This window comes from Wolffia australiana, chromosome 2 (genome assembly GCF_029677425.1).
Source record: "Wolffia australiana isolate 7733 chromosome 2, ASM2967742v1".
Taxonomy (NCBI): Eukaryota; Viridiplantae; Streptophyta; class Magnoliopsida; order Alismatales; family Araceae; genus Wolffia; species Wolffia australiana.
The window spans coordinates 12,911,353-12,939,244 of NC_135836.1; the positions used below are offsets into that span (position 1 = coordinate 12,911,353).

The window sequence follows — 27,892 nt, forward strand, 5'->3', positions numbered from 1 at the left end:
CGCAACGCCCAGCTCGGGGGTGTCGAATGCGGTGGCGTCGTGCGGACTGCCCGCTAGAGTGTTGACATGGGTGCCGGTGGCGTGTGTGATCGCCAAGGCCGCGGGTGCACGGCGCTCGACCTGGCACACTTGTGTAGCGGCAGAGCGGGCGCGCGCGCGCAGAGCGTCAGCCCTGAGGCGGTGTGGCGACATTACCTCAGCACAAGGCGCCTCGTCTCGTTCCTTGTAACACCCCTCGTCTTCCCCCATGTAATCATTATGTACTCTTTCAAGATATTAATGCAATGACCATATTCACTGATGGTGCCTAGCACCAACACTCCTCTAACCCCTTGTATGCAATCTTAAGCAACTGCAAAAGCTTCTGTTGTAAGAGATCAAGGCTGCTCAGCGTTCTGCCCGAAGCGTTGAGGCCGGCACACAACAATTCCGAGCAAGAGTCTTAGCTCGAGATTTGACCGTGTGACAACTGGTATCACATAGCTGAAATTGTCCAGAACTCGCGTTCCTTACGAGGGCGAGGGGGGGTCTTCGAGCAGGCCCGAGTGCTTCGTTTGACTGGTGGGTCGTCTACTTCCCTCAACCTGATCGTGCGATATCTTCAGAACTCTGAGCGGTCGTCCGGTCTGCTAGATCTGACGGGAGGCCTGTCAAGAGGTCCTTCGCTCAAGGGGGGTAGAGCGCCGGGAGTTGTCCACTGCTAGCATGTAACCGTCTGCCTTGAGAATTCGCCGGTTCGCGTTCTCTGGCATCCGCCAGGAGATGAAGCACTCCCGGAGTGATCTATGTCGTGTGTGGGGAACCACCTCTGCAAAGGGTCTCGCCAAGGTTGCCAAGTCATCCCACTGGTAGTTCGCACGCCAAAAATTGACCCGTGCAAGCGTCATAGTTCGCCGTAGATTCTCTTACCTACGGTAGAGTGTCCGAGTGAGACAGGAGAGTTCTGGTTGTAAGAACTAGCCGCACTAGAGTGGAGGGCAGATCGCACACGATCAGAGCAAAATCATGGGGAGGGAAAGCATCCCGACCCCAATTTCCAACTTCTCTTCCCTTCCGTTCCCTCCTCCTTCCCCTCTTTCTTCTCTCTCGATGGAGGAGGGGGTTGAGACTAGAAAGAACAATAAATTCAATTCAATTATTCTTCCTAGTCTGAAGAACTAGGGTGCCCCCCTCTTCCCTTATAAAGGGGGAAGAGGTCAAATGAACCCCCTTAAGTGGGTCAACAGGGGGATAGACAAAATGAAGTCCATAAGGGGCCCTTATAGAATGGGCCCCCATTACAAATAGAAGGGGGAAATTAAAAATTAAAAGAAAAGGGGGAAAGGACTAGAGGAACCTTCCATGACGATGAAAACACGGGCACGAGACGCATTGCACTGCGACAAAAATAGGAGGAGTAGGAAGAAAACACAAATACGACTAAAAGAAAATGATGATATCAAACTACAATAATCGAGCACTTTCACCCGGCTATCGACGACGGTGGCGGGCGGCACGGACGACGTCGTCGATGATCCTTGATGGCGTGCGCCATCAATGATGCATTAATGTTGCGCTGGATGTCCTTCAATGAGTTTGTACTTTTTTTGCAATTTAGTTCCTTATGTGAACTATTTCTCCTATTATAGAGTGAGTGCACACGAGTACATGAAACCCAATAAGGGCATAGAAGTCCTATCTTTAAACCCAATAACTTCCAAACATGAAAGAAAGATGTGATGCTTGCCCTCGCATACTCAAATCTTGATTATGCCATGAGATCTGAATAACCAAATGAATCAGATGAAGATAATGTGGAGGCATGCGAAAGACCAAATCAGTTAAGTTTGATGACAATGCAACGTGTTGTTCCTGAATCTTATCAGGCAGAACTTATTTGAGGATAGATCACAGCAACAGAGTTTATGGCAATAAGTAAACATAAGTTTGAAACTCCAAAGAATCTGAAATTCATGAACTTCTATACAAGTTATGATGGCGCACACCATCTTGACCCGTCGAAGACGTCATCCGTGCCACATGCCATTGTCGTCGACTGCAGGTGAAGTATGCTCGCTTGTCGTGTTTTGATTTCTTGTCTTCTTCATTAGATTATGTCTCATGCTTTCGTACTTATCGAGTGATTTTTCATCGCATCGCAACGCATCCGTCGTTTGTCCCTATGTCACTATCGTCATGTGGAAGGGAATCCTTAATCATTTTGGACTCCCCTCCCTTGTTCCCCTCTCTCTTTTTGTGCTTTATTTTTCCCCTTTATTTTTGTAATGGGGGCCCATTATATAAGGGCCCCCTTAATGGACCAACACTCCCCTTCCCCCCCTTGTTGTCCTCCAAGGGCCCAATTAACCTCCCCGTATTAAGGAAGAGGGGCGCACTAGGAGAAGGACAGACTTGTTGACTTATTTCTTCTCGTATTGCACTGTTGAGAAGAACAGCCCCCCCCCCCAAGAAGAAGAAGGAGAAGGGGGCGAAGAAGAGGTGATCATTTTGAGAAGGAGAGGCACGTAGGACAGCAAAGACCAGAAGCCTCCACCACCTCCAATACTTTCCCTCGCCCCTCCCTTGGCCATCGCGTGGCTGACCAGAGTTGCAGGTCAACCGGGCGGCAGACAGTGTTGACTGCATCCTCTATGTTGGAGTAATATTTGTTGGAGAAGGAGAGACACATAGGGCGGCAGAGACCAGAAGCCTCTACCACCTCCAATGCTTCCCCTCGCCCCTCCCTTGGCCACCACATGGTCGACCTGAGCTACATGTCAGCCGGGCGAGAGACAGTGCTGACCGCATCCTCTATGCTGGAGTAATATTGGTTGGAGGAGAGGCACATAGGGTGGCAAAAACCAGAAGCCTCCACCACCTCTACTGCTTCCCCTCGCCTTTCCCTTGGCCACAGCGTGGCCAACCGAAATTGCACTTCAGCTTGGCGGTAGACAGCGCCAACTACATCCTCTGCGCTGGAGTAATTCCAGTCTATGGAGGTGCTCCGCAGACCCTTATACCTTGCTACTGGGACCGTCAACGCTCCAGGAACCCTTCTCCAGCGGATCTTGTAGAGCCTGCATGATGGATATATTCCACCCCCCCCTCCCCCCGACGCCATCGCTCGGGATCGGGAGTGCAACTCCACGATCGACCTCACCGTGTGATTTCCCTGGTCCCCGTTGCTGACCGCGTGGGTATCGACGGATAGCCTTAGGTGTTATTTTGGATGGATCAGGTTGGACAACCCTAGACCTTGTGGCCTCGTCTTTGGCCTGTTACAGATCCTGAAGGCTGCCTCGCCGCGGTCTCACATGCCGAGACGTGTTGACGGCCTCCAGAACTCGCCATAGCACGTTGACTCGGTGTGCATGGCCAGTCTCTGTGCCCGGGGCATCCCGGGTCGAGTGCTCCAACAGACCGCCACCGACGCATCACAGACCCAAACAACGATCTCTCTCATGTGCCTGAATTCTCCAAATTGATCGCACTCTTAGAGAGGTCATCGGGGTCACACCGTCCCTTGGAGTGCACTCATCCACCGTCAACCTCTCTTCAGCCCCACTTCCTTTGACTGCTCTTGCGTCGCGGCCAGTCGAACCATACCATTCCCCCTCTGGCTCCTCTCCACCCGCAGCCCGCACTGACCGACGCAATTGATGAAGCTCCTGCACTACTACTCGCACGCCAACGAGGTACATCATCCTCTACTGGTTTGTTATTTTATCCCTTGCACTACATCTTTCTATTAGCTCCACCGCGCTCCGGCTAGATAGGTGAGAGAGAAAATTGAGAAATAATTACGAGAAATTGGTGCACCTTACAGATACGAACGAGTCTGTCCGTTACCTGGGAGCCCTATGGATTGATTATGTTCGGCCCATAGACGTCGTCGTTCCCTTCGATGAGGTTCGAGAGGCCACCATCGTCGTCACCCGGCAACCCCTTCGGAGCACGGAGCTCGGTATCTCCCTGGAGTCGTGGCATGTAGTACGAAATGTAGGACGCATTCACATTGCATCGTAGTTACACATATATCTGTTCAGGTTTATCCATCTGTCGGACGACGATGCCATCGACGTCCGACACCCCTATCAAGGTACCGAGCCATTGTCCTTGGTACTGACCAGACAACATCCTCGATGACGTCCGACATCAAGTTAATTTCCATTAATTCCCAGGAAAAGGGTCTTCTTAGAGAACATGTTTTGAAAATCTCCACAATAGTTACTAAAAATGGACAATTGAGCATGGATGTGTCTGAAACGATTCTTATGCACATTGTGTTATATTCACTTCCTCCACCATATAAACAGTTCAAGCTGGCATACAATATTTAGCAAGAAAATATGAGTATTAACCATTTCATTTCACTCTATGCCTAAGAACAACAACAATTAATTGTAGAGAGTCATGCAGGTGCAAATTTGACCACAAATTCAATGACAAAAATCAAGAAGTGGCCAAAACCAACGCAAGCTGAAAATTGGCCACATCATAAGAAGCAACAAAAGCAACATAAAGTTGTGACTTGTTTCTATTGCAGGAAAAGTGGGCATCTTAAGAATAATTGCACTAAGTTTCATGCTTGGCGAGCAAACAAAGGTAATATGATATCTCTAGTTTATCCAGAAGTTAATCTTGCCTCTGTGCCCTTAGACAGGTGGTGACTCAACTCTGAGGCTACTATTCATGTCGGTGTGAATATGCAGAGTTGCCTCCATTACCGGAAACCAAGTGTCGCTGAAAGCTTCATTTACACTTGGAATGCCAATTCAACATAAGTGATGGCAATAGGGACGCTTAGGTTGCAGTTAAAGTCTGGATGTCATTTAGACTTGATAGAGACTTTTTTTGTACCATCTCTTAGATGTAATTTAATTTCTATCTCTGTTTTGGACAAAGTCAGTTATATTTGTCTATTCGGGAATAGTTAAGTTGGTCTCTTTATGATCCAAGTATAATTGGCACCGCCTCTTTATTGAGTGATAGATGCCTCTATATACTTGATGTGGATGTCCCGTCCAATGAAAGTTTGCATACTAGTGCAAAAGGGGCAAAGAGGAAGTTAATGCATAAGAATTCCATTTCATTATGGCATAAGAGACTTGGTCATATCTGATGGAGGACCAACCAGCTGATCGCATCCAGACTCGTCGCCAGCCCTTACGCGGAGCCAGAGCCGACGTGAAGAATCAACACTTCCACTATCAAGCTTGAAGAAATAGTCGCGTCCTCTTGGAGAGTGCCGAGACGTCTTCGTGTACTTTACCTTTTCCTTGTTTTGAATTGTTGGAGGCCCCTCCTGCGTGAGTACCGGCCTTCCCCGTCATTCGTGTTTATTTTTAGTCGTGTTTAAGTGTCAACTTTAGGGGGAGGAAATCCATAATGGGCTTCTTCTCCCCCTAAAGAATCCTTTTTAAAAGGGAGGCCTGATATGCCTTCCCTTTTAAGGGGGCCCAATTTGGGCTTCCATAACTGCCACTTCCCCCACCTTTTAAGAAGGGGAGAAGTGGAAGTCAAAGAAGGGAAGTCATTATTGAATTGCGAACATCCAGATCTCGTTTTCTCAAGTTGGCAGTTATTTTCTTGTTCTTTTCTGCTGGTTCAATCATGCTTGTTACCTGAGAAGAAGAAGAAGAAGGTTTTGTAGAGGAAGAAAGATTATCATCTCAGAAGAAGGAGAGAACGTTGAAGTTATCTCCATCAGAAATTCAGTTCTGAAATTGGTTTGGTGAACGGCATCCTCTCGCCTGAATTGTTCAATTCCTTTTTGGTGGGTCTGGAACTCTCTTCGACTCTCTCTTGGACTGACGATCTCCCAATTTCTCCGTGAGAAGCCGGGTGCTCATCGGCGCGAATTTGCTATTTTTTTGGGGTCTCGATTGGTGATCCCAACTCGCCGCCGAACGCCGCAACCTCGCCGATTAATTTTGCCATCATACTACGGTGCCAAATCCGTCAAAATCACTGCTCAATCGATCATATTCCCCTTCTATTGAACGGTCTACCGATATAACTATGGTGGGAGTATTATCTGTCAACTACACTGGAGCTACCGGATCTTGAATCGCCAGACCAGTTGACCCGAGATCTGCCTTACTTCGACAAAGGAGAAACTACCCGACGCAAGAATTGACCAGATCCTTCTCCCTCTCCTGCTCATCGGATTTTCTAATCAATCATTCAAAATGTCAGTTTGAATCGGTCCATCCAATTCCTCACGAACGACAACACTGTTGATGAGGGATCTGTTGTGGAATCTAATCATCGAGAACCACCTCCACAATTTCCTGCTACTACCCTCCGAAGATCTTTCCTCGGCGGAAAGAGTAACAATCCGTGAATACTCGGGCTTCCTTTGACTTTCCGCTTACCTGGGAAGCAAAGGCGGAATTACAAACGGTGAACAAGACCGACAAAACCAACATTCAAGGGGTTCTGTGACTGAATTTCTGCCATTTATGAATCTCCATTCAATCTTTGGCCGTCCATTCCGAATCGAGAAATTTTGGCGGAGGACCTCCTCTCTTCCGAAGACCTATTTGTTTCCCTAAACTATGGATGTCAACTTCTGGGGCTGGTGTATCGGGAATCCCATTGAATCTGTCGAGCTCTGCTAGGGACTTTTTGATGTAGGACGACTTGGAAATGGACGACTGGAGGGACGGAGAAAATGATAAGGACGGATGGAAGGCAAAGGATGGATTGGGTGAGGGAGGGATAAAACAGACCATAGAAATCCACACGGTCAAATTCGGAGTTTAAAACTTATGAAATACTGGTGGTGCAGCTCCGATGCTCGTCAAGGATGGGAGTACTATCTTCACCCACCGCGACGATGCCGAAGCACCAAAATCAATACCCAAATTCACGTCACGATAGAAACTCTCTAAGAAAAATATGGGAAAATCCAAATCAAAACAAATCTTATGGCGGTGGAGATTTCTCGTGGAATACTAGACGGAGAACACTTCGACACCAAAGAGTTCAGGCGTACCTCAGCATCGTAGTGCGTGAAGAGGTTGCGGGGAATTCTGATCAAGACAAGTCTGGGCAAATCTGGGCGTTGAGCGGCCCACTGGACGAGAAGCCTGGACGTTTCGGGCGTTGTACGGCCCTGATGGAGAGCGAGACAGACGAAAAGGCACAGACGGAGTAAGCGGACACGGGCACTGTCTAGGGCGATCTATAGTGGCTGCCTTGGGCGGACTTGGGCGGCAGCCCTAGGCAGCCTGGGCGGCCTGGGGTGGCGGCCTTGGGCGGTAGCCTTGGGCGGCTTGGGGTGGCTGCCTTGGGCGGCCTAGGGCGGGCTGCCCTGGGCGGCCTTGGGCGGCAGCCCTGGGCGGCCTTGGGCGGCAGCCCTAGGCGGCTTGGGGTGGCTGCCTTGGATGGCCTAGGGCGGGCTGCCCTGGCCAGCCTCGGGCGGCAGCCTTGGGCTGCCTGGGCTGCTGCCTTGGGCGGCCTTGGGCGGCAGCCCTGGGCGGCTTGGGGTGGCTGCCTTGAGCGGCCTTGGGCGGCAGCCCTGGGCGGCCTAGGGTGGCTGCCTTGGCTGGCAGCCCTAGGCGGCCTGGTGTGGCTACCTTGTCCGGCCTTGGGCGGCAGCCCTGGGCGGCCTGGGGTGGCTGCCTTGGGCGGCCTTGGGCGGCAGCCCTAGGCGGCCTGGGGTTGCTGCCTTGGCCTGCCTTGGGCGGCAGCCCTAGGCGGCCTAGGGTGGCTGTTTTGAGCGGCCTTGAGCGGCAGCCCTCGGCAGCCTGGGGTGGCTGCCTTGGGCGGCCTTGGGTGGCAGCCCTAGGCGGCCTGGGCAGCCTTGGGCGGCCTGGGGTGGTGGCCTTGGGCGGCAGCGCTGGGCGGCTTGGGGTGGCTGCCTTGGGCGGCCTAGGGCGGGCTGCCCTAGGCAGCCTGGGGTGGCTGCCTTGGGCGGCAGCGCTGGGCGGCCTAAGGTGGCTGCCTTGGGCGGCAGCCCTGGGTGGCCTGGGGTGGCTGCCTTGGGCGGCCTTGGGAGGCAGCCCTGGGTAGCTTGGGCGGTTGCCTAGGGAGGGCGAGGGAGAGAGAGAGAGAGAGAGAGAGAAGAGGGAAAGGGAGGAAGGGGAGGAGGGGAGAGGAGGAGGAGGGCGTCGACGGGCGACACGAGGCAGTGGCGGCGGCGGCGGCAGCAGCGGCGGCAGCAGCGGCGGAGGTAGGGTTGAAGAAGGGATAGGGAGGCTTGGGGAGTCCTTTAAGAAGAGTTAAACAAAAACTCAATTCTTCAATAATGACTGCCTAACTGTTTCTTGAAACAATGGCCCATACATATAGGCCTTGGAGGAAAGACAAAATACAACTTAAAGACGAGAAATTAAAGATGCGAGATGTGCTTCGTGTCACGCCAAGGGGCAGTTGTTGATCTGCCATTGGCGACGTGTCATGATGCGTGAAGGAGCGTGCGTGCGTGGAGACGTGCATGGAGACAGTTGCGGCGTGTCCGTGGCGGAGGCGTTGACGTCGGTTGACTGTGGCGGTGTGTCCGTACCAGAGACGTTAACTTCGGTTGATGGTGGCGGTGCGTCCGGTGTCGATACGTTGGCGTCCACGCCACCACTCTTCCATCTCAAGTCACAGGTCATCCGTTTTCCCTTCCTTTCTTTCAGTATTAATTACTTTTTTTAGTGTCGATCTCTAAGCTGCTCAACGCCTCGAGTGATCTTAATCAAAAATTTAGGAATAGCCACCCTGTTGTGTTAGAAATATTTCTTGGCGGTGTTGGATTGGATCGCTTACATTAATAGTGTGGACGCTCTTGGACGAGATCGTTCTGCACTCATCGACTTTCGAACCATTTACATCGATCATTGGGAGCATGATTAAGACGAAAGCCATCTTGTGTCGTATAGTTGATCTGTGACTCGGATCATTCGACGATCAACGTACTTCTCGTTATTATTTTCTCGAATCATCTTAATATTCAACGTCATTAACATTGCATTTTATGTTTATCATCTTGATGTAACACAAGGTATCAATCCCGATTGTCGTGTTACATCAATATCTCTTATCAGAGAATTGATCGCCTTGTGCCAGATTGTATTCTGGATCCCTTTCATGACAAGAATATCCATACTTGCATCAAGTGTATCAAGGGAAAACAAACAAAACCTAAGGAAAAAGGGGGCATTCTTGCTTCAAATGTCCAGGAATTGATACATACAGATATATGTGGTCCTTTCCCTACATCAACTAGGAATGGTCAACGCTACTTTATCACTTTCACATATGATTATTCTCGATATGACCACCTATATCTCATTCATGAGATATCAGAATCTCTGGTTGTGCTCAAGAAATATAAAGCTGAAGTCGAAAATCAGCTCAACAAGTGGATTAAGGCAATAAAATCCAATCGTGGAGGAAAATTCTATGGCCGATATGATGGATCAGGCGATCAATGTCCAGTACCTTTTGTTAAATATCTAGCAGAGTGTGGTATTGTTCCTCAATACACCATGCCAGGTTCACACCACATGAATGGTGTTGTGAGGCAAAATAGAATGCTTCAAGACATGGTGAGAAGTATGCTTGCAGAATCACCTCTTCCAATGAGCATCTAGGGCCAAGAACTCAAGATGACAGCCTATTTACTCAATCAAATGCCAACAAAGGCAGCTATGAAAACTCCACATCAGCTTTGGATGACTCGGAAACAAAGTCTGAAACTATTTGCACATTTGGGGTTGTCAAGCAAAAGCACCACCCGTGTTGCCTAATGTTAGAAAGCTTGACTCCAGAACTGTCACTTGCTACTTCGTTAGCTATTCTGAAATTTCTAGAGGTTTTTAATTTTATGACCACTACTAAGCCATTTTTGAGATGGGAAATGCTTACTTCTTTGAGGATGTTGAGTTTGCAGGGGAAGATAAAGTTCATGACATTGCCTTTATATAAGAATTAGAGGATGCCCCTTAAGTTATTGTAGATGACCATGAAGATGAATTAACCACACTTGGTGCTCCAACAAAAGCACCACTAATTCAAGACAATGCTCCATCCTCATCTATTCTATTTAAACAAACATCACAACCTCAGATACAAGTGCCCTTAAGAAGATCCACTAGACAAACAAAATCTGCAATTCCGGATGACTATACTATTCTTTCCAGGAACATGAGGCTGATTTTGAGATCATGGAAAATCACCCTCTAAATTTAAGAGACGCCATGAAGAATTTAAACTCTCAAAAGTGGATAGATGCCATGAATGAAGGGATAAAATCTATGGCTGATAATGACGTTTGGAATCTTGCCCCTTTACCCGAGGGAAAAAAGCCCATTGGATGTAAATGGATATTTAAAACCTGAAAGGATTTAAAGAGTAATATGGAAAGATATAAAGCTTGTCATGTTGTAAAAGGTTTTACTCCACGAGAGGGCATAGATTATAATGAGACTTTCCCTCTAGTTTCAACGAAAGACTCCTTTAGAATTATAATGGCACTTCTAGCACATGTTAATTTAGAGCTACACCATATGGATGTCAAGACCGTGTTTCTCAATGGAGACACTGATGAGGGCATATATGTGGTTCAACCAAAAAACTTTGTGATCGTAGATCCAAAGTCAATGCTATGCAAATTAAAGAAGTCCATCTATGGTCTAAAGCAAGCTTCTCGTCAATGGTATCAAAATTTTTATCAAATTATTGTCTCTTTTGATTTCGAGGCAAATTTATCAGATGAATGTGTGTACCATAAGTTTAGTGGGAGTAAATATATATTTCTTGTATTATATGTTGATGACATAATACTTGCCACAAATGATACAAACCTGCTTCATGACACGAAGAAGTTATTGTCGAGTCATTTTGAGATGAAGGATTTGGGTGAAGCCTCATATTTATTAGGCATTCAGAAATATATCATTATTGCTCTTGAAATATCTTTGATTTATCTCAGAAGGGATACATTGAAAAAATTCTTAAACAATATGGCATGGAAGACTGTAAACCTCTAGACACCCCTGTCGCTAAAGGAGACAAGTTTAGTCTCGATCAATGTCCAAAGAACACTTTTGAAAGTCAAGAAATTCAGAAGATTCGTTATGCCTCAACTGTGGGAAGTCTTATGTATGCACAAATTTGTACACGCCCAGACATTGTTCGTATTGTTGGTGTACTTGGCCGATATTTAAGTAATCCAGGTGTAGATCATTGGAAAACAACCAAGAGAGTCATGTGATATCTTTAGAGAACAAAAGGACATATGCTCACATACAAGAAATCAGATCATTTGGAGATAATTGGATATTCTGATTCTGATTTTTCCGGATGTGTTGATAGTAAAAAATCTACTTCAGGTTGTTTTTTCTGTTACCAGGAGTGACATCTTGGAGAAGTGTAAAGCAAGCACTAAATAGCATCCTCTACTATGGCAGCAGAATACATAGCATGCTATGAAGCATCAAATCAAGGCAATTGCCTGAAGAATTTTTTCACAAGCTAGAGAGTTGTTGATGACATGGAAAGATCGCTGAAGCTCTATTGTGATAATCAGTCAGTCCTTATGTTTGCCAATAACGACGGGAGTTTAAGAAAGTCTAAGCACATTGATATCAAGTTCCTAGTTGTGAAGGAAAAGGTTCACGATGGTAGTTATAAATTGACTATATTGGGACAAACTCTATGATAGCAGATCCACTCACGATAGGACTCCGCCAAAGGTCTTTCATGAGCACACTACTCACATGGGTTTTATACCTCATGAGGCTATGTCATTCAGTGGGAGCTGGTATTTTGATGCTCATTCAGTAATGGACACGTTTTGGAGTTCTTTACACACGCATGAGTAATCTCCTAAATTTAAGCACGATTGAATGAACTTCAGTTGATCTCCATTCAGAATCCGGAGGACTAAGTTGGGGATGTACACCTATGAATGGCGTGTTGTGTATTATGATTGGTTGGATCTTTAGGTGTTGTGATTGAGTAGTTCTTCATTTGAGTTCTAATTGGTTGTTCTGTCATTGTTATTTGAGTTGGACTGCGGCGGCCCGATTCGTTGAGCTGGTGAGTTCTCTCTTGGCTTCTCTTAGAATTACCGGGGTATCCAGGAATCCTCCAAGAACTTCCGCAGTTTTCTCGATATGCCGAGAACATTCTCCATTAACCGTTTCCACCGATTTTTTTGAATGATCGCAACCATTTAATTTTCGCGTCTTACAACTGCGGAACTTCATATCGTTTTATTGAATCGTGACAAAACACATTTGAAGAGGGACCGACCCACCTATCTCCGGTAAAACTTAAGCGCTGTACAAGATACTGAGTCTCTCACTGTACAATATCCCGTTATTCTTCGTTGTCTGAAGCATTCATTGTGAATCTGTACTTCACTTATTTACGATCAATCTAAGATGGCATTTCTGATCCCTCTACATGAAACGCCTTCCACCTGATCCCCCTTCCCTCTGGCAGTTAAAGTAGAGAGCAGCAACTGGCGACCCTAGGTGGTGCTGATGGGCAAAGTCTCCAGTTTTGAAGTGGTGGCGAAACGTGGGCGGAAAGACCGTGTCCCTGCCGAGCTGTTGATACAAGACGAAAACCACTCGATGGATACCCATCGTTGGACGGGGGCTTTCATAGCAGACCAACTCTTTCCCTATTGTCAAAGATGACAATCTTTTAAAAATCAAGTGGTAGTACTTGTATGTATGAGTTTGAATAACAAAAAATATCACAGTAAAACCGATTGACAAAATCTAACTGGCCCATGGATGTATTTAAATCATGTTTGATGGCGAATGCCACACGGATTTTCATTGGTATTTTCTTCCTTTACTCTGTAACCTCAAACCTCCATTGAGATCCATTCACGAATAACAAGTTTTTTAATGTCATGCAAGATAACTTCATCCATGGAGAACCAGAGAAAACTTCGCCAGACGGAATAAAATCCTCACCAATCATAATGATTCAAAGAAATAAAAAAGAGTTTATGTACCAAAGTTCGCGCTTGTTGTGGCTGGTATATCCGCTACTAGCCTGTCAAAAAAATTATGAAAATACCAAGTTGTAAGTAAAGTGTTTGTGCGCTAACGTTTAAGCATCACATAATTTTATGAAATTGGATCTATCGCCGTCCTATTGTTAATCAATCGTTTAACGAAAATTTCTTCCGACTAAATTGTAGTATCTTATCTCCAGCGTGTATAGGTCATGGGAAATGTCCTCACCAGTGTAAATACTCTTTTAAGTTACGGTCGCTTGGGCTTGGGACGTCTGGATCAACCATGACCTGTGGCAAAGAGATAAGAAACCGTTTCTCTCTACGAATGGATACGGACGAAGACACGGAAATATCTATCTATCTTTCAATATAGATGGACATATAGATAGACATATAGATAGATAGAGTACAAGTGTATAAAAGGTTCTCATATCAGGGCCGCCGATCTGCACGCGAGGCGGTTGGGCGACGGCAGAAGGCTTGAACGCGGCGCCATTGACGACAAGCTTGTTGGAGTAGTACACCCGGAGAGGAACGGAAGTGAGAAAGGGTTGCAACACGTCGGCTAATACGCGACACAGAGACGGTGAATCAGGTGGAATCAGGTCCTCATCGCTGCCCATACTATCGAGTCTATTGCTCATACGAATCAACAAGGTGAAGAAGCAACGGGCTCTCTGCGAGCCTAGAAAAATACCTCAGCCTGACTTATAGCCTTCGTAAGGAAAGAAATGTTTTGGCCAGGTGATGATGTCATTCTGTATGCGAAGCTCTTAAGTTGTGGACTTTTCCCTTGGGGTCTTAGTCAAGAAATTGGCATTAACCGGAACAGCGAAAGCAGCGAGTTATTTTGTTTCTTTCATTTTTGCCGTATTTTCCCTTGCCCACTGGATTCGGCTGTCGCGTTCCGCCCACTCGCCCCGTACTAAGCGTTTCCATATCTAACCCACAGGGATTCTTTCCCATCCTAGCTTAGCGTGCGTGCGCATTCTCTTGCCTTTTGTTTCCACTAGTGGAGATCCTTCTTCCAAATGTTTGAACCGCGCACTTTGGAGGATGATGACCTATTGGATGAGTTCGCAAACGCCCTAACTTGATATAGTACGCGACAACTCCGGACCCAGTGCACATGCTTTGGTGGAGTATCCGTGACCGCCAATTGAGCAAGAGAACAAGTGCCTTGGCCCCTGGAAAGGGATTAGCCGGAATGAGTCATATGGGCATTTGTCAGCCCCCTGCAGCTTGAAGACCGGGGGAGGGAAGGACTGATGACGAACCAACCAGGTCGAAATACCACTTGAGTCGCTAGGTAAGGAGCCACGCGGCACCCGAATGCCTTCGCACCTCTTGTAGCGTCATTTGGTTGGAGTTTTTTTTTAACTTGTCGCTTGCGCCGCAGGTACCATCAGCACAGCCTCCGCCGGGGCTGTAGCAGCCGGCACAGTCGACCTGTCGCTAATTACAGAGGTCCTACAGCTGTAGGATTTGCCCATGCCAAAGATGAAGAAGTCGAGAAAACCAGTTACAAAGATAGTCTATTTATAATTTTTTCATCAAGTATACAACCTTATAATATTTTATGACGTTTCATCCACTCGTCATCACCATCACCATCTCAAAAACCATAGTCATCATCGAAATTTTCACTAAGCATCATCCTTGTAATCGTAATCATGCTCTGGATTCTCCTCGATGCTTATGCTGATGGCGAGGATAAGTTTCTGTGATGTCATGTTTCTCTGTGATTGGTTTTACCAAATGCCTTGAAGCTTTTTGGCAGCTTTTGGACTTGATATAGCTTCCACATCATCAAGTTTCGTCACCGAGAAGCTCGACGACTCGTCAATCTTCAATCTTTTTCAACAGATTTTGATTGATCATTAATGTAACAGCACATGAGATGGACAGGAGATTAATCTAGACTTGAAACGAGTAGCTGCTATTAAAATACAAAGAAAATTCTACCTGTAGTACTGTGCAACTCCCCGGTATTGACCTGCTTCCTTTCTGTCAAAACTCCATTTTTCTTGATGTAGCAGGTTCACGATAACCCGAGCTTCCCAGAGATCTAAGCCGAAAACAGTCTTGCTCTCAGCTGCCGCCTCCGCTCTAAGAAAAGCAAATTCCAAAAGATGTCCACCTTTCCCTCTCTCGCGTACCCTTATTGATGGGGACCACGTCTCAGCCATGTCCCTTGCGAACTCGCACTAGGCACTTATGCAAGGGGATCCAGACGGCGAGGAAGAAAAGAAAGAAGAAATAAAGAAGTAGAAAGATTAAAAACCCAAGAAACTCTAGTATTGTTTCCTTGTCGTCGTGACCTTGCCATACATAACAAAGACAGAAATAACAATTTGACAATGAAGAAAGAGAAAAGGCGTACGTGTTTGCTATTCTTTTCTGCTCGTGTTACGTCAATTTGATTCCCAACATCTTTCCCGACCGCCTCGCGCCATCTGCGCGCGGCTACGGAGTCCAAGTCACTGGCGCGTGCCTCGCGCATCATCCATGCCGACATCCGGGTTGGGGGACCGATGACGAATGGTCGCCGACATCAGTTCAACCATCAGCTTATCTATCCACAGGTTCTCTCGAGTGTCGTCTGAGGCTGAAAAGAATTGATCTTGCTCAAAAACAAGACGAGGTGAGAAGAGGAGGGAGAGAGAGAGAGAGAGAGAGAGAGCACTATCGATTTCGTTGTTATTAATGTTGGAGTTTAATCTTGACTCAGTTATTTTAGGGGTCTTAGTTTGAATATGTGAAAGAATAAAGCAAGTCGACAGGGATAACTGGTGTATAGGAAGATGTGGATGGAGGAGCTGATTTTGTAGAGCAAAAAACGGGGTGTCTTTGAAGACCAATCACATGGACAGGTGTGTGGTCAGGGTTAGTTTAAATCTATAGGCAGTTAAGGGGAGTGCCTATGAATATGTATGTGTTCCATTGTCGTTGTATGCTGTGTGCATCAAGGTTCCTTCCTCTCTCAAAGTGTTCTTGCATCTTGTTTCTATGTGTGAGATCAAGAGAGTGAGGGCTTAAAACCTTTTTTCTCTGTGTGAGATCAAGAGAGTGAGTGTCTGTGCTTCTCTTCTCTAAGTGAGTCATTAACCACACTTTGGTTAATGACTCCTCTTCAGACACCATTTTGTCATCAGTACCATTCAGAAATCCGTGTGATGAATAACAGAAATGAAAGAAATGGCTTGAAGGCTGACGATCCCGGATAACCATCGGAGCATTTCTCCGGGGAACAATGTGGGATCGTTTGATGCGGCCGAGTTATTCGAGAGCAGAGTGGTCTACGTGGATAAGGCAACACTTATTCTCTTGTTTCTGTGCGATCTTGAGATCTTGCGCAGAACAACAAGGAGGTAGAAGAAAAGGAGAAGAAAGAAGACGCAGAGAAGAAGAACGGCCTAGGCCGAAGATTGTGCTAATCCCTAAAAGAGTTCTTTAACAGTGTGTTCGTATTTATACTAATAACTAGTAGTCGTTACATAATTAGTTACTATGTAATGACTATATTAAAACAAACCATAGCCGTTGGATTGTCGCCAATCTATATTTGATCCTAACGTTATATTAAGTCGTATCTATGTTTAATCATGTCTGTCTATGTTAAACCTATATTTCACCCTAGCTGCTGAATTCCATAATGGATATAGGGGTACGTGGCTTGATGTTACTACAATACTCTTTAAATTAAGTCCTATTGGTCCATACCTGTCCATCTGGCGCCACATAATCTATCAAACTGGCGCTGACGTGTCAAGAGTTTTTAACTCCCTTATCAGTTTCTTGTTATTTCCCAAAATGGAATGTACATAGGGTATAATAATCCCCAAAATGTAGCAACATTATTCAATCCAAAATTATGTTTTTCTTCTTGTTCATCAAAGAGTTTCTTTGATTTCATTATTTTTAAAGCACTAACTAGAAATCAGACGTATGGCTGCTGTTGCCATATCGTAAGAAGTTGTACCAGTAACGTCGCCACCTGTCCTCCAGAACCGTTCTGACGTTTGCCGCTGCCATCCCATACCAGGAGCTTCTAGTGTCTTTCCTCGATAGGCATACCGACGTCTGACGCTGCCATAGCGTACGGGAATCATCGTCGCCTCTTCTCAAGACTCGCCTCAATGCCTAACGCCTGCAGCACGTTAACTCATACGTGACATCATGGTGCCGGTAATGATAACGCTCAAGCGGTGGCGTGTCATCATAAATATGCAGATCTTCTCGGATTCTTCCTATCCCTATATAAGGATGGACAGATGAGTTTTATTGTCTTATGGGACTTGCCTCTCCTGTCCCAAATTCTTCTTCTTATTCTCTACTCTCCTCCTACACTCCCTTTTCTAACATGGTATCAGAGCCACATAAATCTTCAAGCACCTCCACTGAAGTGATGCCAATGCCTGCTGAAGTTTCGTCCGGCCGCAACCAGCAGGTTGCTCGAGAGTCAGTCCATCATGTCTATGACACTGGCAATGACGACCAAGCTCACCAAGGCAAACTAATGGATTTGAAAGATTCAAATAGTTCTGATAATTGACGCACAAGGTCTCACTTGACATCTTACTCACCCACCTCTGTTTAAGAGAGTGACGTAAATGACAAAAACACTCCATGGAAAAGGAGTGATCAATCGGTATTATCTACCATTATTTCTTAGATGACTATTGAACTTCATCCCATGGTCTCAAGCTGCCTTATAACAAGAGAGGCTTGAAAGAAACTTGCTACGGAATTATCCTCTGCTTTTGAATCCTATATAATGGAGTTATCCTCAAGGTTTTCCTCCCTTAATAAGGGGAACCGATCCCTAGATGACTATATTTCTGAGTTTCGACAGGTCTTAGCTGAACTTGTTAATATGGGTGAATAAGTTGTTGAGCACACTATTAAATTTGTTTTAGTTTACGGACTTGTCTCTAAGTTAAGCTTGTTATTGTATGGGTGAGACAACCCAAAGCAAAAATTTGTCCTTTGATGGCTTATTAGCCATGCTTCGATCTGAAGTATCTCTTGACAATTTTGGAAGTGATGATGAGCCAATGGAAGAGCCTCCGGATCCAATAGCAAATCAGATTCAAACCCCTCCCTCCAACCAATATTCATATAATGCTCACCACTCAAACTCTCTTCTGGAATGTGACGTTTGCTACAGAGGACGTAGTGATCATGGTGGACGCTTTATCTCACAACTGCCAAACCCCGTTAAAGCCTCTCAGTAATGTTGGGATGTCCACCTCTGCAAGCCTATGCTCCACCTCCGCAAGCCTACGCCTCTACCTTTGGAGGGTCGGTGTCTCGCCCTCACTGATAGACCCTTGCAGCGCAAGTTCATCTGTACTACAACACTGCCTAATACCCAGATAGTAGTGCCATTCATCACGTTACCTCTGATGTCAATAGTCTTTATGGAGTTATTCCATATGAAGGATCGGAGCAACTCTTCGTAGGAGATGGTTCAGGTCTGTCTATAAAATCTTGTGGTTCTTCATCGATCTCATTGCATAGTCCAACCGCATACTCAGTCTACGTAATGTCCTACATGTTCTAAAAACTTCTAAAAATCCTTTTTTTCAGAAACTTTCTGATAATCATGTGTTTGTAGAATTTCATCCTAATGTTTGTTGATGAGGGAGGAACTTCTACTCACAAGAGCCTCTACTGCATTGAACCTGAACAAGAAAAGTTTTTTTGGGGGGAATGTCAGTCTCTAGATTTGTGGCATCTCCGTCTAGGATATCCTGCCATTCATGGTTTAAAGAAAATTATTTCATGTTTTGGTCTTCCCCTGTCTCAAACATTAACATCTTTTGTTTGTTCAGCCAGTTGTAGGGCTAAAACTTGAGACCTTCTATTTCGTTCTAATAAGGGTACATCTTTAACACCTCTTCAAGTTGTTCACTCTAACCTACGGGGCTTGGCTCTGGTCAAATCTTATCTTGGTTTTTCCTACTATGTTACGTTTATTGATGAGTTTAGCAGGTACACTTGGATTTATCCACCTAACGTAAAAAATGATGTCCCGCCTACATTCATTAAATTTCAATAGTTGGGGGAAGGACAATTTTCCACTAAGATCAAGACATTCCAATCAAATAGGGGACGTGAGTTTAAATCTCTTGACATACATCTTCAAACTTGTGGCATAAAAAATCAAGCCCCATGTCCACGTTCCCCTGAATAAAACTGGATGACTGAACGTAAACACCGTCACGTTGTTAAAATGGCTTTGAGCATGATTCATCAAGCGTCTATGCCAATGAATTTCTAGGATGATGCAGTTGGGACAACAGCCTATCTCATCAACCGCATGACCTCTCCAATGCTTAGTAATAAATCTCTGTTTGATGTTTTACATTCTTAAATACCAGACTATATTTTACTTAAAGTTTTTTGATGTCTCTACTTCCCTAATCTTTGCCCATATTGCAAAAATAAACTCTCACCCTGTTCCGAACGTTGTGCTTTTCTCGAGTGTAGTTCATTACATAGAGGTTACCGTTATCTCTCTCCAGCTAATTATTGTCTCTACATTTCCAGAGATGTATTTTTGATGAATCCATTTTTCCGTTTAAATGTTACTAGACACTGCTCCCTCTGATTATCTCCCTTTAAATGTTACCTCAACTACTCTCTCTAGTCCACCCCTGCCTCTGGCTCCAAGGGTTTCCACTGATCCTCATATTTCTAATTCTCTGCCTCTAGCTTCACCCCCATCTCCTCTATCTTCGCATGTACCAACTTCCACAATAGATACAGACTCATCCACTCCAGCCCTATGTATACATCATGTATATGATCTGCTGAACGTGCCAGATTTGACCTGTGAACAACGATGTCTTCGTCGTTCTTCCAATGTTCTTCACAATAAGGAACGTAAAAAACACTATGATTCTTCATCTTCTGAACCTACCAGTGTGTCACGTGCTTTAAATAGCCCTGTATGGAGGAAAGCTATGTAGTACGAAATTTCTGTAGTCTATCAAACTAAAACTTGTGTCCTTGCGATCCCACCATCAGATGCCAATATTATTGGCTCTAAATGGGTATTTAAAAGAAATCTCAATGCTGATGGTTCTCTTGATCGATTTAAGGCAAAAATCATTGTTCAAGGTTTTAGGCAAGCACCTGGTGTTGATTATCAAGATACATATAGTCCCATTGTTAAAATGACTGCCACTAGACTTTTGCTACCTGCTGCAATTTCCAATAATTGGCATGTTAAACAACTCGGCATTTCTAAAGATTTTCTACATAGGGATCTCTATGAAACAATTTATATGAATCAACCTCATGGTTTTACAAAACCACACGATCTAAACCATGCATGTTTGCTCAAAAAATCTCTTTATAGTCTTAAACAAGCACCTCGTATGTGGCATCAAAAACTATCAGTTTTCTTATCTAAATTAAATTTCCAAAGTTCCAAGATGGATACTTCACGTTTCTTCATAACACATCTCAATCTAAACTATTCCTTCTTGTTTATGTTGATGATATCTTAGTTCTTGGGCCTAATGCTAATGATGTCTCAAGAAAAATTATCTCACTCCAATGCATCTTTCCCGTTTGCAACCTTGATAAGGAAAAATAATTTCTTGGGATTGACATTGTTCCCACACGCCAAAGTATTGCCCTCTCTCAATCAAAATAGTTAACACAAATTCTTCAGGCAGCAAAAATGGGAGAGTGTAAAACCACAAATACTCCCTGTACTCTTATCTCTCTCTTCATCCTGTAAAAATGTCAACCCGCCAGACCCAACCTTGTATCAAAAAGTTGTTGGGAATTTACAATATCTCACTCATACTCAGCCTGACACTGCTTATGTTGTGAATTGGGCATGCCAACACATGCAGGATCCCCGACCAGCCAATTGGGCTGATGTTAAACATTTATTACGGTACATGAAAGGGACCAATGTTTATTCTCTATTTTTCTCTTTCTCTTCAACAATGCACCTTGATGTTTTTAGTGACTTAGACTGGGCCTAGGACTCCACTAACCATCGGCCAACCTTCTATCAAAAGGTTGTTGGTAATTTACAATATCTCACTCTTACTCAGCCTAAGATTGCTTATGTTGTGAATTGATCAGTAGCCCATGCAACCATTGAAATCATTTGGATAGAATATTTGTTCAAAAATCTCCAACTCCATCTAGATACACCTCCCACTTTATGGTGTGATAATTTAGGTGCAACATATCTTACTAGGAATCTCGTGTTTCATACGTGGACGAAACACATTGAAATTGATTTTCACTTTGTTCATGAACGTGTCTGCTGGCCTACTACAGGTTTCTTTTCTTACCACTAATGATCAACTTGCAGATATATAAACTAAACTTTTATCTAAGCAACAGTTTTAGTGGATTCATTCAATGTAACACCCTCCTTGGTTTTGTGGGGGAATGTTAAAGGACTTACTAGAAATCAGATGGACGATTGTTGTTGCCATACCATAGGGGAGTCATTGCCGCCTGTCCTCAAGAATTGTAATGATGCCTGCAACTACCATGTTCTACCAGTAGCGTCGCCCCCTCTCTTTGAGAACTGTTCTTATGCCTGCAGGTGCCATGCCGTACCAAGAGTTGTTGTTGTCTTTCCTCGACAGTCGTACCAACGTCTGCCATTGCCATGCCTTATGGGGGTTTTCGCTTCCCCTTCACGAGACTCACCTCAAGACCTAATGTTGCCCAACACATTAAGTCATATGTGTCATCATGGCGCCGGTCATGATAATGCGCAAGCGGTTGCGTGTCGACATATATATCCAGATCCTCTCTGATTCTTCTTATCCCTGTATAAGGATGGTCAAACGCAAGTTTTATTGTCTTTGGGGACTTGCCTATCCTGTCCCAATTTCTTTAAGTTCTTCTTCTTCTTCTCTACCCTCCTCCAATACTCCCTTTTCTAACAATTATTTCTGGTGTGGGCTATGTGAATTATCTATGAGGTATAGATCAATCATGAGCCAACAATTTGTATCAGAGCCTGTTCTTAATCCACCAGACCTGCAAGGATGTTGAAGAAGGGAGATAATGAGCATCAAACCAAATGAGAAAATGAACTAACTCATCATCTGAGAAAATGAGCATTGGAGAAATGGATGTTTCTCAAAGTTTGTCGTCTAGTAATTTTCTGGCGCTCCTATTATCAATGAAAATGGAAGTGCACTTAGAAGCTAGCAGATTGTGGGAGGTAATTTCTGGGAAGGAGACAAACCAGACTGACTGGTAGTCACTGGTAATCATCCTCTCTGGAATTCCATAGGACATGATGGATTGACTGGATCCCAAGAAATCTGCAAAGGAGAATTGGGAGATCCTACGTGTATCAAATCTTGGGGTGGATCATGTCATCCAATCAAGGATTTAAGTGTTGTGATGCCAATTTGAGATCTTGAGTATGAACAAAGATAAAGCTGTAGGAGAATTCATGCAAAAATTTACACAAATTGTTGGTGAATTGAGGAGCATTGGTGAGAGACTCCCAAACCCAGAAGTTCTCAGCAAACTTCTTTAGTCAACGCCATCAAAGTACAATGCGTTGACATTATTGCTTGAATAGTTTGGCAATCTAAGGACGATGGTGATGGAGGAAGTTATTGGTTCTCTGAAAGTTCATGAGCACTGACTAAATGAACACAAGCAGAGAAAAGAAGAACAAGCTTTACTGATGCGAGTTCAAACCATGTTCAGAAAAGAAGAAGTTGGACAGAGTTCCTCATGAAGAGGAAGGAGAAAAATGAGAAGTAGACGCGGAGGCAAACGTCAGGTGAAGTTTTTTGGAGAATCTTCAAATGATGATGAGGAATAGAACTTTGACAAGTAAAAAATTCAGTCCTACAAGTTCTATAATTTAATTCATTTCAAGTCTGAGTGTAGGTAAAACAATAAGAAAAAATAAAAGGCAAACCTGGTTGAAGCTAGTGGAGACAAGGACTCAGTACTATTGATGGCAATTGAAGAAGAACCCTCAGATATGCTTTGAGAGAACTCTACTAGGGATCCTCCAGCCTCAAATGTCATGTTTCTCAACACTGGAGCCACTTTAAACACGACTGGTATTTGAAATTAGTGTAATTACGTTGATTTATCATTGACATGCACAATAAAATTCAGGAATTGATTGCAAATCAACTATGTCAGAAAGGGGACAGTTAATGCCAGAAATATGGATGGGAATGTGTTAAAGCTCGAGAAGTTGTTGTATGCACTAAGAAAGTAACCAAGAGTTTAAGATATGGTATCACAGTTTTTGTCACAACATTGATGAGGGATTACTTACAAAGGTCAAGAAGTCAGGCAGCCTTTACAAGCTAGAACCAGATGTTATAGAGTATAGCTACCTCTCTGAAGAAAGCAGCAAAGAGTTTAAGATATGGTATCACAGATTTTTTTCTCCAGAGTCTACACACATAGCATCAAATGGCAAGAGATGGAGAAGTTAGAGGATTATTAGGAATTGAAGTCTTGGAAGATCGATGTGTGTCCTACATCATTGGGAAGCAGTTTTGGGCACCATTTCCAAAAAGGAAGGATCAATTGTCAATGAGACCACTCGATTTAGTCTAGGCTGATATCTGTAGACCCATCTCATTGGCATCACCTGGAGGTGGCTGCTACTTTCTCCTGATCATAGATGATCATTCACAATTGATGTGGATTGCCATGCTGAAGCTTTCAAGAGAGTCAAGACACTAGCAGAAATAGAGAAGGATACAAATATCAATTGTCTCCAAGTAGACAGAGACGGGGAATTCTGGTCAAAGGAGTTCAAGGCTTTCAATGATTCACATGGAATTGAGCGGCAACTAATGGCCCCCTACACAACACAATGGAGTCGTCTAGAGGAGCAACAGGACAGTGATGTTCTTGATTAGGTAGATATTGAGAGAGGAACATATGCCGACGGAGCTGTGGGCAGAGGTAGTGAACACTGCTATCTATGTGATGAACAGGTCATACACAAATAGTCCTGGCTGGACACTGATATTTATGAGGAACAGTCAAGTCAAAACCCATAAATACTTCATTTGAGGATCTTCAGATCACTGGTTTGAGTTACGAAAGTCAGTGGGCATCTGAAGAAGATGAAAGATCAATCTCAACCAATAGTATGTGTTGGCCATGAGATCGAGACAAAAGCATATCGGTGTTTCTTTCAACATAAATCAACAATTCAGATCAGCACCGATGTAATCTTTGAAGAAGAAAGCAAATGGGACTGGAAGACCGGCTCGTGGGTCAACTCATGTACCGATTTGGTGGTCGCCACTATTCTATCAACTATAGTTCATCGAATTGAAGGGGAAGAAGCATGTTTGGTAGTTAATAATGTTGAGAAGGGGTCTCCATCACGGCAGAGTCAATTAGCAAGTGAGAATGAGAATTGATGAGAATTGAGGATGAGATCTCTAGAGGAAATCTATGAAGCGATAGCACCAGCAGCAGCATCTGAAATTGATGAGAATTGTCTTATGATCAATGAAGAGGCATCAAAATACAGTGAAGCACCTGTAGAGGTTAATTAGCAACATGCCATGGAGTAAGAAATCACATCAATTCAAAAGAATTCGACCTAGGAGGTGGTGTCTCCACAAGAAGACTGTAAACCCATTGTAATCAAGTGGGTGTACAAAGTCAAACGTGACTAGAGTTATAGGATCATAAGGTATAAATCCTGACTCGTGTCCAAAGGTTAGTCGCAGAGACCTAGAATTGACTATGACGAAGTCTTCACCCCCGTTGCACAGTTTGAGACAATATGGATAATCATTGGGTTGGCAGCACTCAATTTTGGCTCATCTATCACCTGGATGTCAAGTCAGATTTCTTGAATGGAGAGATTCAAGAGGAGATCTATGTACGACAACTGAAGGGCTTGACCATAAAAGCAGAGAAAACGATGTTTTGATGTTGAGAATGGCATTGTATGGGCTAAACCAGGCATTAAGAGCTTTGTACCATATGCTGGCTGATGATTGGACATCTTTTGGTTTCTATAGAAGCAAGCTTGAGCATGCTCTGTATGTGAAACAGAAGACCATAAATGATCTAATTGTGGGTGTCTACATTGATGATGTGATTGTCACATGATCAAAGGAAGATGAAGTGCAGAAGTTCAAGCAATAGATGATGGAAGAATTTGGTATTTTTTATCTTGATCTACTCTCAACTTAACTTGGAATTGAGGTGAAGCAGACATCTGCTAAGATTACCCTGGGGCAGAGCAGGTACACTAGTAAATTATTGAATTATTTTGAAATGAAGGAATGTAATCTCTCTTTGGCTCCTATGGGAGTTCGACCAAACTTCAAGGATAAAGAAGAGAGTAGAGTGCATGCATCTCACTTCATAAGTTTGAAAGGAAGTTTTAGGTATCTCACGTACGCGGCCATATTTGGTGTATAGTGTGGACGTTCTGAGCAGATTCATGCAGAGACCCACTTACACTTCACATGTTGGCAGCGAAGAGAATCCTCAAGTATGTCAAGGGGACGGAGAACCATGGACTTGTATATTAACAAAATCAAGAAGATATCGCATTGATCAGCCAAAGTGATAATGATTTCACCGAAGATACATTTGACCAAAAGAATACTAGCACTCTCAACTTCAGCCTTCCAGCAAATCTGGTTGAGTAGAATGCTCAGAGAACTAAGAGGGGAATCACAAGAAGCCATTCAAGTCATAATGGACAAGAACTCGGCGATACAAGTGAGCAGAAATCTAATGCATCATTGTTGGGGCAAGTATATCAACACCAGATTCCATTTTATCAGAGATTGTGTTGAAGCTAGATAGAACAAAGTGAAATTTGAGAGGACAAACAAACAGGTTGCCAACATCCTAACCAACTCTCTAGGAAAAATCAAGTTTCAATAGTTACAATATATAATGGGTCTACAGAAGATCCACCCAAACATCCCAGATCAAGGAGGAGATTGAAGGCTGATGATTCCGGATGATAATCAAAGAATTTCTTGTTTCTCCCGCAAAAGGCAGAGGATCGTTAAATGTGGCTACATTATTCGAGTGTGAATTGGTCCACGTGGATCAGGCAACAGCTATTATTTGGTTTCTTGTTATTTCCTAAAACAGAATGTATGGACCATATAAAAATTCCAAAATGAGGCGACATATTATTCAATCTAAGATTTTGTTTTTCTTATTGTTCATTGGAGAGTTTCTTTGATTTCTTATTTTTGGCATTGGCTCTGCAAGCGATTTGTGCGGTGCAGTTAGATCATGATCCAACATGGCTCCCACCTTTTATCAAGCTCTCTTGTTATCTTTTTTTTTGCTCCCCTCTCTATTGAGGCAACCATCTGTTGGAATAAAAAAGGCTCTCTCCTTGTTGATTACTGATAGACACAAAATGCGGCATGTAATCATACACATTTTAAAGTCATTTTGGGATCATTTCATGTGTGTTATCTTCAAGTTTACAAGAATTTTACATTTCATCCAATAAATAGAGAAAGTGATCAAAAATGCATTTTCATGTCATTTTTATGCATGTTCTACATACTCAAGAATTTCTTAGTAAAAAATCTATTTAAGACACTGTTAATTTTCCAATGTTCTATTTAGTATGTTATCTACGCTATTGCAGGGGTGAACTCAATATTAGGGAGAAGAAAATGGAAGAGAGATAATGAGAAAGAAAGGAGAGAAAATCAAATGATAAAAGAACAAAAAGAGGTTCTAATTCGACAAGGCCAGCTAGGAGCAGACCAGGCGCATCAGTGCCCAAGCCAGCCACAGACTAGGGAGCGCAGGTGATCAAGCCCGCCCGCAACTGCCAAGGGGCAGTGTCTAGCAGGCAAGCCTAGCCAACCACACAAAGAATGTGCTAGGGCCCTTTCAGGCCCATAAAGAGAATGCGACTCCGCGGTACACAAGAGAGGTATGGCATTTTAATTCAATAAAGAAGAGTTGTCAAAATTTATGCAGCACTGTCATTTTTAAATATTTTTAATGTGGGATTTGGAATCCCATTATCTTTTTTACTTCTGCATCGGGCTAAGCTGATGAGTAAGATTGTGATCCCAGCCCAACGAGCCCAATCTAAAGAAAAGAAGTAAATTGATATCGAGCTTTAAGTCAACCCAGTCTGAAGCCTGTCTTTTCGGGCTATTTATAAAAAATGGATATGATCTCATTTGTCAGATCTTCTCAAAGAAGACCAGACGGTGGGATCTTCTCCGTCACATTTAATGTCTTTTATTTCTTTTTTGGGGCTTCTTATTGGCTCGCGAGCATGACGCGGGCAGGGAACCCCTCTGTAAACGAATTAGAAGAATGGCTCACTAATGAGGTGGTTGAAGGGGTACTAACCTGGCAGCAGGAGTACACCAACTTAAGCTGGGTGCACGGCGGCAATTTCATCACAGTCGTTGACCCATTTCAAGATCAGATCAAACGGTCAGGGGCAGTTTGGTCAAACCCCGCCCCCGGCTGTCAATGCCACCATCCGAGAACACTTTTAGCCAGGAAGAGGGGACCACAGGGCCATCCAACCGCCTGGGCGGACCCCACGGCCATTACCCTTAATTGGACGTCCTGGGAGGTCCATCCCAAGCCGTTAAAAAGGGCCCAAAGGCCCCATTCCTCTCATATTTTGTCCATAAGCCTCACGGTAGAGGGGATCCCTTTCGGCGGCGATGAGAGCAATAGTGGGGGTCGTGAAAACCTCCTGCCTGCTCAAGAAGCTCCGCGTGGCACCAGGAGAAGTCAGAGCGTCCCTGGATTCATTCTCGTAAGTTCATGAATCTCTATGGTTGAATTGTATATTTTTCTTCATCTGGACACTTTAGTTTTAGTTCGATCTAAACAAAAATCGAGTTTTCTTATAGTTTTTGCACCGCTATTTCACTTTGGCATGTCATCGAACACCTCATGTGTTTGATGAAC

At 44.2% G+C, this 27,892-nt stretch overlaps 1 protein-coding gene and 1 long non-coding RNA gene across 2 annotated transcripts; both read right to left on the reverse strand.

The window, feature by feature from the left end:
- Positions 1-12,171: 12,171 nt before the first annotated feature.
- LOC144715309 (protein FLOWERING LOCUS T 1-like) lies at positions 12,172-13,682 on the reverse strand. Its single transcript, XM_078590241.1, has 4 exons — positions 13,366-13,682; positions 13,182-13,243; positions 12,950-12,990; positions 12,172-12,607 (listed from the first exon to the last, which is right to left on the reverse strand). The coding sequence occupies exons 1-4, from the start codon at positions 13,597-13,599 to the stop codon at positions 12,381-12,383; spliced, it is 564 nt and encodes a 187-aa protein (XP_078446367.1). The 5' UTR covers positions 13,600-13,682; the 3' UTR covers positions 12,172-12,380.
- A 782-nt stretch (positions 13,683-14,464) lies between these two features.
- Positions 14,465-15,639, reverse strand: LOC144715316 (uncharacterized). The gene is made up of 2 exons (XR_013584574.1): positions 14,921-15,639; positions 14,465-14,809 (listed from the first exon to the last, which is right to left on the reverse strand). It is a non-coding gene; the product is annotated as an uncharacterized LOC144715316 (long non-coding RNA).
- Positions 15,640-27,892: the final 12,253 nt, after the last annotated feature.